Source organism: Lampris incognitus, chromosome 7 (genome assembly GCF_029633865.1).
Source record: "Lampris incognitus isolate fLamInc1 chromosome 7, fLamInc1.hap2, whole genome shotgun sequence".
Lineage (NCBI taxonomy): Eukaryota > Metazoa > Chordata > Actinopteri > Lampriformes > Lampridae > Lampris > Lampris incognitus.
In genome coordinates this window covers 37,742,251-37,758,203 of record NC_079217.1, presented here as the reverse complement: position 1 = coordinate 37,758,203, position 15,953 = coordinate 37,742,251, and the positions used below count along the sequence as shown (strand labels likewise).

At 42.3% G+C, this 15,953-nt stretch overlaps 1 protein-coding gene across 1 annotated transcript in view; it reads right to left on the bottom strand.

The window, feature by feature from the left end:
* Window positions 1–15,635, bottom strand: part of lsamp (limbic system associated membrane protein) — a 348,196-nt gene extending 332,561 nt beyond the window's left edge. The window contains exon 1 of the mRNA XM_056283373.1: window positions 15,447–15,635. Coding sequence (XP_056139348.1) covers window positions 15,447–15,601 — 155 coding nt within the window. The 5' untranslated portion in view covers window positions 15,602–15,635. The remainder of the gene's footprint in view (window positions 1–15,446) is intronic.
* Window positions 15,636–15,953: the final 318 nt, after the last annotated feature.

Sequence of the window (15,953 nt, the reverse complement as noted above, 5' to 3'; positions counted from 1 at the left end):
TTTTTGGGGGGGGGGTTTCCCCACTTTTTCTCGAAAATTGTCAATTGTACCCATCTAATTACCCTACTCTTCCGAGCCGTCCCAGTTGCTGCTCCACCCCATCTGCCGATCCGGGGAGGGCTGCAGACTACCACACGCCTCCTCCGACACGTGGAGTTTCCATCCGCTTCTTTTCACCTGACAATGAGGAGTTTCACCAGGGGGACGTAGCACGTGGGAGGATCACGCTATTCCACCCCTGTTCCCCCTCCCCCCGAACAGGCACCCTGACCAACCAGAGGAGGCGCTAGTGCAGCGATCAGGACCCATACCCACGTCCGACTTCCCACCCACAGACACAGCCTATCCATAGTTTTCAGTCACGTGACAGTGGTGGGCAAAACAAAGTTCCAGCACGGCGGCCAACAGTGGAAACTCCGCAAAGCAGCAGCACAGACCTGTCAATTTTCCAGCTGTTCCAAGCAACAACTATTTGGATCACCTTACGAAAGAAGAAAAACAAAGATATATTAACAAACTACAAGTTTTGGGCACTTGCGATCCATATACAGCACTCACCGCAGTATCTCAGTCTCTACAAACAGCGAAGTCCCTGCCAGAGCTCCAATTTGGCGATGTTTACATATATCTTGTGGAGAATCCCTCTCCTTACACTGCCGCCAGAATGAAAGCTTACAAAAGTACAGACAGTTCTATGTATTTTCGTTCTGGATGGGTCAATAATGCTGCCGTTTGGGAAGTGTTTTGCCCGCCACGTGGGCGTTCCAATATGACTGTGACGTCACGTGAAAACTATGGATAGTGTCTGTAGGGATGCCCAACCGAGCTGGAGGCAACACAGGGATTCGAACCGGCAATCCCCATGTTGGTAGGCAACGGAATAGACTGCCACGCTACCCGGACGACCTCCACAAGACTATTTTCTTAACTTGAGCTCAAACTCATCCTGGGTTTTTTTCCACAGTGATCTCACAGTGTTAAAACTACAAGGGACTTCACTGAGAAGTTGCTTGACTCATTGCATTGGACTGACATAAAGGCTTTTTTTATTAACTTTTTTTTGAGAGTATCAAATACTTTTTTTAAGAAAGATATTTAAAGGTGGTCTGGGTTCCCATGTAATAAGCATGCTGACATCAAACATGGGGCCAATGTGCAAATAAATAGAACTTTTTTTTCTCTTCATGAGCATAGACATTTTTGGCTGTTTTTGATGAGAAAAGTTGCTGCTAGCCCAAGAACGGGGCTGTTGGGTGCTTCAAATGTAATTTTAGGTGCTGGCATCAATTATAACCAATTTAAAACTACTGATTTATTCCCAGAAAAGACTTCCATCTTACCCACTCGCTACATGTTCCCCCCTTTTACTTAAGCATGAACTAAAACCGTCTTCATGCAAGTCATGATGAAGATACTAGCTTATTCACTGAGATTCAGCTTGCACTTGGAGCCTGAAGCAGATGTGGAATTCAAACAGTTCAAAGGGCCAAAACCATTTGTTTTTTAAATTACTTCTAATAATAGTATGCAGCAGGATCACAGGCAGTGGCATATGTTAGCGATAATACCCAGTGAGCTCTATGTCAAACGTTATGAATGGATTATGCAGGGGCCGACTGCATCTAAAGCAGAGGATTCTGTGTCAACGTCCTGGTACCTCACAAACGGATTCTACCCAAAAGACAATAAAGTCAAATTTGATCTAATGAACAATCAACTAAATTATCCAAATTACAAAAGAACTTGAGAGTGATCAATGTAATTTTTGCTAGCAAGCTTTAGCATAACTACTTTTACCCTGTTTATATCAATGTGATCCGATTGATAGTTTCGATATTTGCATAGCAAGCAATTTAGGTAAAAACGGTGCCTAAAACCACCAGTCACCACTGTCACATAGCCATGAGCTGCAAGTCTGCACACTGAGCTTGGAAAGCAGGATGCATAAATTCCACACTGCCTGTGTAATTAAAAAAAAAATCTGTTTTAAATGCAGCGATCCTAAGACATCAACCCTGCACTGATTGTGTTATTATTATTTGGCATTGTTCTGTTCATACTGCTATATGCCACCCAGTGTAGCTCTGAGAACTGGATGGGTAACTATTGGGAAACTATAATTATGGGTAACTCATCTCATGGAGGATGCCTGAACCTCACACGTGAACTCATTTTGAGCTGATTCAGCCATTGTCAGGTATTCTGTAAGTATACCAACAACCCACACCTCCAACCAATTAGAGCTACGCTAGGCCACAGTTTACAGCAGCATAATGCCTTTATAATTAAGATGGACAATAAACTTTGTGTTGCACACAAGTTCCCCACTACTGTAGAATCACATCTGTAATTACATTCTGACGCAATCTGTATGCAACTCTCAAGGTAAGCAAATCATTTTGCTGATCTTGCAAGAGATAGGAGGTAAACAATATGTAGTGTTGGTCATGAATTTACTGACTCTAGGCCTCTAATCTCCTTTAAAACCATGTGGATTTACAGCTGTGCTCACTGACGTCAACACCACTCGTATTTGCATGATTCACAGTTAATTCAGGGATACTCAATTCATCTTAGATGGAGGGATTCAGTATAATGGAAGCAAGCTGGAATCATGGCTTCTTCACATTTCTTCCTGTTTTGATTAAGGTAAACACAAACTGTTTATTCGGACAGGTTTTTCTCTTTTTCCTATTGATATCTAATTGTGAGACGTTATGCGGATAACCCCGAACAACATGGATTTAATACACATTGACCTTGATACGATGTGTAATCAACAACCAATTACCAGTATTGACCCCAAAATCCTTAGAAGACAGGCGTGCAAGGTAATGGCACATCAGGAAATATCCCAGGTATTGGTTTTACTACACTGGGACATGCAGAAATTTAGTGGTGACATTTATGAAAGGCTGTTGATGGCAATTCTGAAGTATATAAAAGGCTAATCTCAGTTAAAAAAGACTATCTCATAGTGTGATGTGCAACGCCTCTCCTTGACATTTTGGTGGTTTTCTAAAAGCTAGAAGAATACGGTCACATCACATCTACAACCATCAGCCACGGCAAGCCAGAGGCTGTGAGAACTTGCTGAGTAGTTTAAATATACACTTATACTGTCTGGCTCACCAACAAAAGCCAAGGTAGGTAGAAATGGAGTGGAATTGCTTTTAGGGCACACTACTACTTTAATATTCTGTTGTATCCAAACCAATTCAGAGCTGCGGGGCTCCCTGGCCGAGTTACTCACAAGAACACTATGAAAGCAAATTATGTGTTGTTCCTGGTTTCCCGGTATAACATCTGAGGAGAAACTGCAAACATCAAACTACAAGCTGAGGACATGCCTGTTTGCGGGTCTTTGAAACAATCACCCGTAACCCTCTGAACTCTACCGGGTTCAGAGATCCAGGGAGGAGAGCATCAAAACCACGTCCATCTTCTGTGTCAAAAGACTTCATGCTGTCTCCGCAGGACATTATTCAGATCCTGTGCAAAATAACATGAAAGCTTCTGGAAGTTCTGATGACTCAAGGCACTTCCAAAAAGACTTAATAAATCTTTTGCGGAATTGGGAAAAGTCTGCCAAAAAACCCAAAACAAAACAAAACAAATAAAACCATGCACCCCTCCCTCCCATTGCTTTCCCTTCACCTCTGATCTGTCCCAAGCCAGAATGAGGACAGGAAGATAATGACCCGGCTGGCAGCCACTCCGCTCCACCAGTACAACATCATGAGTAAAAATGAAATTGATTTGAAAATCCTGCGTCTGCCCAGGCGGGAGCAGAGGGGATTACGGCACTGATTGTACTAATACTGTGTCCCTGTTCTCTCCTTCCCCTGCTTCCCTATTCACCCCCCCCCCATTTCCCCCTTCTCAATTTACCTCTCTTATTTGATCAGTGTTCTCTGTCCATCATTCTGTCCCTTTTCTTTTATCATGTTTTCTCTCTCATGTTAATCTCTCTCTCGTGCATGCTTGCTCTTTGAACCAGGTCAAGAAAGCACAGCTGGACAATCCTATGCTAGAGGACTGACAGAGGGAGAGAAGGTGAAAGAGGGAAAGAGATTGTCAAAGAAATGGAGGCACTGGCAGACACTGCAGTGGCTCTAAACTGTAAGAAATAAAAAAAACAAAAAAAACTGCTTCCATATCTTTTGTGTGCTGATAAGCTTCCAGTCTAATTTTGTGTCCGTCTGTTTTACGTCTCAGTCAGCCTTTCTTCACAAAGATCATTGTGCAACTTTTGATGTCAAGGGGAAACATTTGAACTGAAGAGGAGAAAATATGCTACAGAAAGCCACTGTCAAGATCAACCCCTATAACTGAAAATCCACATTCAGAATAAATGGATTGAGTTGCATCCATCCAGCTGTTTTTATATACCAACTTTATCCAATTCAAGGTAACGGGGGAGTGGGCACACCACCAGTCCATCACAGGACACGCACGCACGCATGCACACACACACACACACACACACACACACACACACACACACACACACACACACACACACACACACACACACACACACACACACACACACACACACACACACACACACACATTTCATACCTACGGACAATTTAGAGTCTCCAGTTTACCTTACATGCACATCTTTGGACTGTGGGAGGAAACCTCAGTACCCAGAGGAATCCCATGCAAACACAGGGCCAAATGCAATATATATTGCTTCAACAAAATTGAGCATAATTGCTCAATTTTTAGTTCCCAGGATAGCAAGGGACATGGGATACGGTTATTTTGTTTTTAAGCTCAATAGCCACAATGTTTACTGCTAAATTAATTGGTTAGATGCAGTTGCCAAAGGAGGCTGCTAGACTGTAACAAGATGATAAAATGTTTACCGACACCGTAAGGGCCATATTACAATGTATTTATGTCTGGTTACAGTCATAAGTGTTTTAAGGGTAACACTACCACCTCAGTCAGTGTAAAAGCATACACCAGAATGAGAAAGACTAAGCCTACATAGAAAATGAAGATAGACAAAGCGTGTTATCAGAGTCTCGGTGTCAAACAACACACTCCTCCTGAAGTATTGTTTGGAGCAGTTTTGTGTTAGATGTAATCAGTGGTACACAAAAATGTTATTATCATGATAATCATGGTGAATATATAAGTAGTTCTGGGTAGACCCAGAAATTGCTGGTGGGACTACATAAGGTAGCACTCCCCCTTCCCATCCACCCCGTGTGTCTGTGTTATGTTAATCTGTTGTCTTGTTTCACTGCCGTTTATTGTAAAGTGACTTTGAGTGTTGGAAAAGCGCTATATAAGTTTGATTTATTATTATTATTATTATTACATGTCCAATCTGGCCTGGGAATGCCTTGGGATCCCCCAGGAGGAGCCGGAGGGCATTGCTGGGGAGAGGGACGTCTGGAATGCCCTTCTTAGCTTGCTGCCACCGCGACCCTACCCCGGAGAAGTGGCTGAAGATGAATGAATGAATTAATATATATATATATATATATATATATATGTAATTTTGTTAAAAGAAACAATCAACAGTAGAGAAAGTGCTCAACAAATAAGGAGCAAAATAATCAAGTGAGTCAAGTAAATTCTGCCTGTTTCATGCCATAAGCAATTGCTCGTGGCATTAAAAAGGTTTGTACCTGATCTCACTGGCGATCTGGATATATATATATATATATATATATATATATATATATATATATATATATATATACACTACCGTTCAAAAGTTTGGGATCACCCAAACAATTTTGTGTTTTCCATGAAAAGTCACACTTATTCACCACCATATGTTGTGAAATGAATAGAAAATAGAGTCAAGACATTGACAAGGTTAGAAATAATGATTTGTATTTGAAATAAGATTTTTTTTACATCAAACTTTGCTTTCGTCAAAGAATCCTCCATTTGCAGCAATTACAGCATTGCAGACCTTTGGCATTCTAGCTGTTAATTTGTTGAGGTAATCTGGAGAAATTGCACCCCACGCTTCCAGAAGCAGCTCCCACAAGTTGGATTGGTTGGATGGGCACTTCTTTGAGCAGATTGAGTTTCTGGAGCATCACATTTGTGGGGTCAATTAAACGCTCAAAATGGCCAGAAAAAGAGAACTTTCATCTGAAACTCGACAGTCTATTCTTGTTCTTAGAAATGAAGGCTATTCCATGCGAGAAATTGCAAAGAAATTGAAGATTTCCTACACCGGTGTGTACTACTCCCTTCAGAGGACAGCACAAACAGGCTCTAACCAGAGTAGAAAAAGAAGTGGGAGGCCGCGTTGCACAACTGAGCAAGAAGATAAGTACATTAGAGTCTCTAGTTTGAGAAACAGACGCCTCACAGGTCCCCAACTGGCATCTTCATTAAATAGTACCTGTTAGAGCCTGTTTGTGCTGTCCTCTGAAGGGAGTAGTACACACCGGTGTAGGAAATCTTCAATTTCTTAGCAATTTCTCGCATGGAATAGCCTTCATTTCTAAGAACAAGAATAGACTGTCGAGTTTCAGATGAAAGTTCTCTTTTTCTGGCCATTTTGAGCGTTTAATTGACCCCACAAATGTGATGCTCCAGAAACTCAATCTGCTCAAAGAAGTGCCCATCCAACCAATCCAACTTGTGGGAGCTGCTTCTGGAAGCGTGGGGTGCAATTTCTCCAGATTACCTCAACAAATTAACAGCTAGAATGCCAAAGGTCTGCAATGCTGTAATTGCTGCAAATGGAGGATTCTTTGACGAAAGCATAGTTTGATGTAAAATAAATCTTATTTCAAATACAAATCATTATTTCTAACCTTGTCAATGTCTTGACTCTATTTTCTATTCATTTCACAACATATGGTGGTGAATAAGTGTAACTTTTCATGGAAAACACAAAATTGTTTGGGTGATCCCAAACTTTTGAACGGTAGTGTATATATATACACTACCGTTCAAAAGTTTGGGATCACCCAAACAATTTTGTGTTTTCCATGAAAAGTTACACTTATTCACCACCATATGTTGTGAAATGAATAGAAAATAGAGTCAAGACATTGACAAGGTTAGAAATAATGATTTGTATTTGAAATAAGATTTATTTTACATCAAACTATGCTTTCGTCAAAGAATCCTCCATTTGCAGCAATTACAGCATTGCAGACCTTTGGCATTCTAGCTGTTAATTTGTTGAGGTAATCTGGAGAAATTGCACCCCACGCTTCCAGAAGCAGCTCCCACAAGTTGGATTGGTTGGATGGGCACTTCTTGCGTACCATACGGTCAAGCTGCTCCCACAACAGCTCAATGGGGTTCAGATCTGGTGACTGCGCTGGCCACTCCATTACCGATAGAATACCAGCTGCCTGCTTCTGCTCTAAATAGTTCTTGCACAATTTGGAGGTGTGTTTAGGGTCATTGTCCTGTTGTAGGATGAAATTGGCTCCAATCAAGCGCTGTCCACTGGGTATGGCATGGCGTTGCAAAATGGAGTGATAGCCTTCCTTATTCAGAATCCCTTTTACCCTGTACAAATCTCCCACCTTACCCGCACCAAAGCAACCCCAGACCATCACATTACCTCCACCATGCTTAACAGATGGCGTCAGGCATTCTTCCAGCATCTTTTCATTTGTTCTGCGTCTCACAAACGTTCTTCTTTGTGATCCAAACACCTCAAACTTGGATTCATCCGTCCACAACACTTTTTTCCAGTCTTCCTCTGTCCAATGTCTGTGTTCTTTTGCCCATCTTAATCTTTTTCTTTTATTGGTCAGTCTCAGATATGGCTTTTCTTTGCCACTCTGCCCTGAAGCCCAGAATCCCGCAGCCGCCTCTTCACTGTAGATGTTGACACTGGTGTTTTGCGGGTACTATTTAATGAAGATGCCAGTTGGGGACCTGTGAGGCGTCTGTTTCTCAAACTAGAGACTCTAATGTACTTATCTTCTTGCTCAGTTGTGCAACGCGGCCACCCACTTCTTTTCTACTCTGGTTAGAGCCTGTTTGTGCTGTCCTCTGAAGGGAGTAGTACACACCGGTGTAGGAAATCTTCAATTTCTTAGCAATTTCTCGCATGGAATAGCCTTCATATCTAAGAACAAGAATAGACTGTCGAGTTTCAGATGAAAGTTCTCTTTTTCTGGCCATTTTGAGCGTTTAATTGACCCCACAAATGTGATGCTCCAGAAACTCAATCTGCTCAAAGGAAGGTCAGTTTTGTAGCTTCTGTAACGAGCTAAACTGTTTTCAGATGTGTGAACATGATTGCACAAGGGTTTTCTAATCATCAATTAGCCTTCTGAGCCAATGAGCAAACACATTGTACCATTAGAACACTGGAGTGATAGTTGCTTGAAATGGGCCTGTATACACCTATATAGATATTGCACCAAAAACCAGACATTTGCAGCTAGAATAGTCATTTACCACATTAGCAATGTATAGAGTGTATTTCTTTAAAGTTAAGACTAGTTTAAAGTTATCTTCATTGAAAAGTACAGTGCTTGTCCTTCAAAAATATGGACATTTCAATGTGATCCCAAACTTTTGAACGGTAGTGTATATATATATATACACAGTGCATCCGGAAAGTATTCACACCCCTTCACTTTCCCCACATTTTGTTATGTTACAGCCTTATTCCAAAATGGATTAAATTCTTTTTTTTTCTCATCAATCTACACACAATACCCCATAATGACAAAGTGAAAAAGGTTTTGTAGAAATTTTTGCAAATGTATTAAAATTAAAAAACTGAAATATTGCATGTACATAAGTATTCACACCCTTTGCTATGACACTCAAAATTGAGATCAGGTTCATCCTGTTTCCACTGACCATCCTTGGGATGTTTCTACATCTCTATTGGAGTCCACCTGTAGTAAATTCAATTGATTGGACATGATTTGGAAAGGCACACGCCTGTCTATATAAGGTCCCACTGTTGACAGTGCATGTCAGAGCAGAAACCAAGCCATGAAGTCAAAGAAATTGTCTATGGACCTCCGAGACAGGATTGTATCGAGGCACAGATCTGGGGAAGGGTACAAAAAAAATTCCACAGCTTTGAAGGGTCCCGAAGAGCACAGTGGTCTCCATCATTCGTAAATAGAAAAAGTTTGGATTCACCAGGACTCTTCCTAGAGCTGGCTGCCCAGCCAAACTGAGCAATCGGGGGAGAAGGGCCTTGGTCAAGGAGGTGACCAAGAACCCGATGGTCACTCTGACAGAGCTCCAGCGATCCTCTGTGGAGATGGGAGAACCTTCCAGAAGGACAACCATCTCTGCAGCACTCCACCAATCAGGCCTTTATGGTAGAGTGGCCGGACGGAAGCCTCTGCTCAGTAAAAGGCACATGACAGCCCGCTCGGAGTTTGCCAGAAAGCACCTAAAGGACTCTCAGACCATGAGAAACAAGACTCTCTGGTCTGATGAAACCAAGATTGAACTCTTTGGTCTGAATGCCAAACGTCACGTCTGGAGGAAACCAGGCAGCTCTCATCACCTTGCTAATACCATCCCTACAGTGAAGCATGGTGGTGGCAGCATCATACTGTGGGGATGTTTTTCAGTGGCAGGAACTGGGAGACTAGTCAGGATCGAGGGAAAGATGAATGAGGCAAAGTACAGAGAGATCCATGATGAAAACCTGCTCCAGAACGCTCAGGACCTCAGACTGGGGCGAAGGTTTACCTTTCAACACGACAATGGCCGTAAGCACACAGCCAAGACAACGAAGGAGTGGCTTCGGGACAAGTCTGTGAATGTCCTTGATTGGCCCAGCCAGAGCCCAGACTTGAACTCCATTGAAGATCTCTGTAAAGACCTGAAAATAGATGTGCAGCGACGCTCCCCATCTAACCTTACAGAACTCAAGAGGATCTGCAGAGAAGAATGGGAGAAATACCCCAAATATAGCTGTGCCAAGGTTGTAGCTTTATACCCAAGAAGACTTGAGGCTGTAATCGCTGCCAAGGGTGCCTCAACCAAGTACTGAGTAAAGGGTGTGAATACTTATGTACATGCAATATTTCAGTTTTTTGTTTTTAATAAATTTGCAAAAATTTCTACAAAACCTTTTTCGCTTTGTCATTATGGGGTATTGTATGTAGATTGATGAGGGGAAAAAAAGGAATTTAATACATTTTGGAATAAGGCTGTAACATAACAAAATTTGAAGAAAGTGAAGGGGTGTGAATACTTTCCGGATGCACTGTATGTATGTGTGTGTGTGTATATATATATATATATATGTGTGTGTGTGTGTGTGTGTGTGTGTGTGTGTGTGTGTGTGTGTGTGTATGTGTGTGTGTGTGTAAAATATCAAAGATAAACTAATTTTCATATATTACTCCCCCAAATATTTCAGACTTAATTTTATGAGAAATTTTAGGAACTTAAGAACTAGTTAGGATTAGTTCAGACAACAAAGTTGTGTATCACAATATGACAATATCTGAATTGCATCCTGATACAATACCACTGAAAGACAATAACGATACTATTGAATTGTTACCCAGCCATATGTAGTAGCTTGCCTGGCTAAATTAGCTGGAAGAGAGACCATCTCCTCTACATGTGGCCCAACATCCCCGATCAAAACAACACAGCTTTGTTACCATTCACAGTTAATATGAAATATCACCACTGCAGGTCAACAGGGAAGTGGTCATATGAATATCAGATAACACAAAGCTCCCTGGTGTTTTAATAATATAACTTAATCCAACAACGTGACATGGAAACAATCTGTGTTAATTAAACAAAATGTGTCTTTGTTGTGTAAGTGTAATGCCAAGTAGTAAGGACTTATTTCCTACACCTACTTCTAACATGTAAATCTAGGTCAGAACATTTTCGAGATTGATTTGGGTATGAAGATACCTTCAAAAGTCTATTCTGCTGTAGTAGCTGATGGCAAAAGTTAAAAATAAAGCTTTGTCCTTTCTGCACCTTTCCAAACAATGGCTCTACACTATTCTTTGAGTCATTCATCTTCTGCTGCAGCTCCAGAGATGACACAGATTTACTGTATGCATTCAATACATGTACTGTGCCGTTGGTAAACTGTACCTACAACTGCAACGTCGAAACAAATGATCTGCTTTTGACAAAGTAGCTGTTCTGGTATAGTCAGATAAATGCCCTTGCCGGGAAGTCTCATCTCAGATTAGCAAAGGCAAGTTGTGGTTCTTTTCAGTATAGTTAATGACAATTGCAGCACATTTTATCAGGGATATTATGTATTATCTTAAGTTGGAAAAGATCAAAATTACCTTTAGGGGTAACAGGGACAACTTCAAGAAAGTCTGGATGCCTTTTCTGACTTACTTTGATACTTTAACCAGTATAACAGACTGGGATGCCTCTTGAGTCAGGAACGGCCCAACTAGTATTGACTGTAAACCGAGGATTTTTCTGTGTATAGGTGAACCATGCTGATTATTTATTTTTCTTCATTTTTTTTGTTTTTGTTTTGTTTTGTTGTCTTCAATTTAGTTGTATGTCATTTCATTATTTTTTTAATTTGTATTTCTCATTGAGGATCTGGGAATGTTGAGTGAGGGGAGGTGAGGGGTTATTGTGTTAAATTACTCAATATGTGACTTGTTTGATATGCTAAAATTGTAAATGCCAATAAACATATTTTAAAAAAAATGTGTTGGCCATCAATTTTTAAAAGTCCGAAGTGCTAGTCATGGACGTTTTCAAAAACACAAAAATGTGCTTTCAACGTAAGCCTCTAGCAGGGTTTGAATGCACAATGTGTGTCTTTCTCTGAGACTCAAATTAAAGGCAGATGTGCAGGGTTAGCTGTGACATAGCTCCTCCGGGGCAAAGCAAAAGCTCTAAAAATAATGAGGCAGGCCAAAGATATTGTCATTGTATAGATAATTGACCTGGAGGAGAACAATCACCGTGCTTTTGTCATTATTGCTTTAATAAGCAATTGTCAATTTTACTGCACCCACCACCACAAGCTTCCTCTTAACGCCAATGCATAGTTAGAGACAAAAAAACAACTGAAAAGTGAACTATTGTGAAAAGAGACAGCTCAAAAAGCTATGAGGACGCTTTCTTTTCTTCTGCCAAAAGACAAAGACGGGTCTCACTATGAGTGAGGAAAATTGATACAGCTCAGCATCACCTCCATGATACTCTGGATGCTAAGTCACTACTGCATGTATGAAACATGCCAGTTCAGATAAAGCCCTAGATTCAATACTATTGGAGGCAAAAGCCACCTCAGAGTGAAACAAATTTGCAAAAAACATTTCCCAGTATGTGCAACAGACTGCTTGGTGACAAATACTACTCAATAAAGGAACATCAGGGCGAGCGGTGTATTCTGTTGCCTACCAACACACGTTACCTCCGGCTTGGTTGGGTATCGCTACAGACACAAATTGGCCGTGTCTGCAGGTGCGAAGCCATATGTGGGTATGTGCCCTGGTCGCTGCACTAGCGTCTCCTCTGGTCGGTCAGGGTGCCTGATCCTGCCATGCACTACGTCCCTCTAGCGGAACTCCTCACTGTCAGGTGAAAAGAAGCGTCTGGGAACTCCACATGTATGGGAGGAGGCATGTGGTAGTCTGCAGCCCTCCCCGGATTGGCAGAGGGGGTGGAGCAGCGACCGGGACGGCTCGGAAGAGTGGGGTGATTGGCCGGATACAACTGGGAGAAAAGGGGGGGGGTTCCAAAAATAAATAAATAAATAAATAAAGGAACATCAAATACTGTTCAGGATGCAATTTGTTCACTTGGTCCACTGGTCTATGACACCAATGGGAAGTACATAGGAAACCAATACTAATCTCAACCACCGAATTCAAACCTATGGAGAGAGAGAGAGAGAGAGAGAGAGAGAGAGAGAGAGAGAGAGAGAGAGAGAGAGAGAGAGAGAGAGAGAGAGGAAGAAGGAGAATCTGAATGCCTCTTCTACATGATGCCTCATCAGCTGTTTGTTTGACGCAACGTGGGTGTGAAACTGTGAAACTCATCTAAGCCTGCCAAACATAGTGACTGGCTTCAAACACTCTCCTGCTCTTGCAGATTAACACGTTGACTATCTAAACAGGCAGAAGGGATCAAAGGTTTAGAGTTGCTAAGTCTTCACAGCTGATGTGTACTTAAAGCAGAATGCTACCCAGTGTTGTCAGTGTTATCTTCATGCTCTTCATATGAGCAAGGACGACTTGGTAAACACTTGAAAGGATCCTGTCCCCAACCATGCTAATCAACCACGACGATAACTGTGAATCATGTTTCAGTTTATTCAGTTTTAGTGAGCAGTTTGCCACTTAGCGACAGTCCGTAAGCAGGATTTGTAGGGCACTTAAACATGGTTCCTCTGTGAGATATGTACCACTGACTGCAGTTGCGTGTCCAAAAGTTGCAACTTCAGCAAGACTTGGAAGAAGATTTTGGATGTCTGTTCAGCATGGCACAGACTACACAGTGCTAGGACGCTGGTAAAAGCAAAGTTCCTCTCTCATTTCAGTGTGGAGGCTTGCTGCTGTGTGTTCTGCCATGGCAGTTTGGCCACATACTGTTTCTCTGTTCCAGCCACTCTCCTCTTGTGCCACGACTGACACGGCTGCAGCTGCAGGCTTCAGTAAAAAAAGAGTGCGGGCAATATTACACCCCCAGATCCACAACATCTCTTCATCCCTCACAAAATCCAGTTTATGGAACCAAATACACTCTCCAACTCAACAAATTATAAACCCACTGCCACCTGGCCTTGACCACTTTTCACATTTAGGCACTTAATGTTTTCTTCTTCTTCTTTTCCAACCCAATTTGTCAATGGGAAACTAGGTATGAATAACTGTTGCCATGGTAATCAGAATTTTTATTGTCGCATGACTGACAGTAAGTAATCTCTGGATCCCTAAAGCCATTAATGTAAACTTTAACACACAAGTGGCTTGGATACTCACGAAGTTTAGCAAATATTAAATAATCATCTTTAAAACGGGGCTACTGTTCTTTAAGGGAAAGAAGGTAAGAAAAAATATGTTTCAATGGTTGACTATATGGCAAATGGTGGAATACAGCAAAGGTACAGTCAATTGGATTTAGAAAGTGAAACAAATAGCTGTGTCTCCTGGAAAGTTAAACAGTGAATGAGTCTCAGCTGACTAACTTGAACAGCAGGTAATTGAAATGGTGGCACCTCTTTCCAAGAGGAAATCCATTTAACGGATTTATTCCTGTACATGTGTAATAAGAGTGTGTCCGCACCAACATGTGTATGTGGGTATCCACAACGATCACTTACCATGTTTTGACAGGGTGTGCTAGAGGTCTATTCCGTAATTGCATTATATATTCTCACATTCATTACATGAGACGGTGAGGTACCAAATAAGGGATGAGCGAGGAGGAGAGCGAGCAGGGAGGAGAGAGAGAGAGAGAGAGAGAGAGAGAGAGAGAGGAGAGAGAGAGAGAGAGAGAGAGAGAGAGAGAGAGAGAGAGAGAGAGAGAGAGCGAGAGAGCGAGAGAGAGATCCATCAGGTTGTGTGTGTCTGATTTGTGTGTGCAGCCTACTTCCCTGAATCCTATTTTGAGTGGCGATAGGAGGGGAATTGGGGCTGGGGGGGGGGGGGCAAAGCAAGTTGTTTAAAAAAAAAAAAAAAGTAAATCCCCATGCACTGGTTGTCACAAACACTTGCCTCCGGGTCACGTGTCCACTGACATCTGGCCTCCAGTATCACAATACCACCAAGTTGACAGCTTGCTTTGTCTGGGACAAGATTAAAAAGGCTGTGCAGAGCTTTTCGCTACACAAAAGCTGACCCCCCCCCAATTTCAACAAAAAAAATAAAAAAAAGATAATGACACATACTAGATAGTGTACTAAATGTGACGGCAAAAGAAATGTCCTAACCCTATCTCGCACATCTCTGTGGTCCCTACTACACACTGATAACACCTTACATGTGATGAAGCCTCTCTCCACTAGACAGAGACACTGGGACCACAACTCCTGGGCTCTTTAGCCGCCGTACGCATCAGGATCAAACGGAAAATGCTCCCCAAGGAAATATGCGTCGCGCGCTGTGGGCTTCTCTCTTTCTTTTTTTTTGGGGGGGGGGGGTTACGATAAACTCGGAAGTAGATTGTGATCAAGGCATTGATCCATTTGCATCAAGTATTTCCAAGTGTATTTGGGGGGAGACTCTGTGTGTGTGTGTGTGTGTGTGTGTGTGTGTGTGTGTGTGTGTGTGTGTGTGTGTGTGTGTGTGTGTGTGTGTGTGTGTGTCTCTCAGAGGGTGAACTTCACCTCTGGTTAAATGCCAGTTTGAGTCGTACTACCCACAGTACACATTGTAAACAGCCGGATAAGGGACCAGGTGTGTACCGTTACTGGAAGATGGGAGTTAAGTGTGTGTGTGTGTGTGTGTGTGTGTGTGTGTGTGTGTGGGGAGGGGGGTAAGCAAAGTTTGTCTTACCTGATCACCGCTGTGTCACCCTGTCGGATGGTGATGTTGTCGGTTGCGCGTTGCATATCCACACTTCGGACGGGGAATCCTGTAGGGATAAGACACAAGAGTCTAAAAAAAGAAGCCTGCAATTGCCTCCAACACGATTTACGTCCGACCTGCATTTTAGCACGGTGTGTGTACGGGAGAGAGGGAGGGCGCCTCTTGTGCTATTATCCAAAGTTGTCCGGACTTCTTAAAGAGAAAAAAGCTAATCGTGACGTGCCAAAAAGTCCCAGACTCCCCAAAAATAACGGTATTATCTCAGACAAAAAATAGTGAGAAAAAAATATATAGCAGCCTCCTGTTTGTGGCGGCGGAATGAAAAGAGGACGCGTGCACCGGCAAACTGCCTCTGTACCACCGGATACGGCACGATGCTCAGTGATGGAGAGAGAGAGAGGCTTCTGCTCTGAGGGAGGGAAAGTCAGCCCTCCTCCACAGAGAGCTGCTCAATCTACAGGGTTTCTCTCTCTC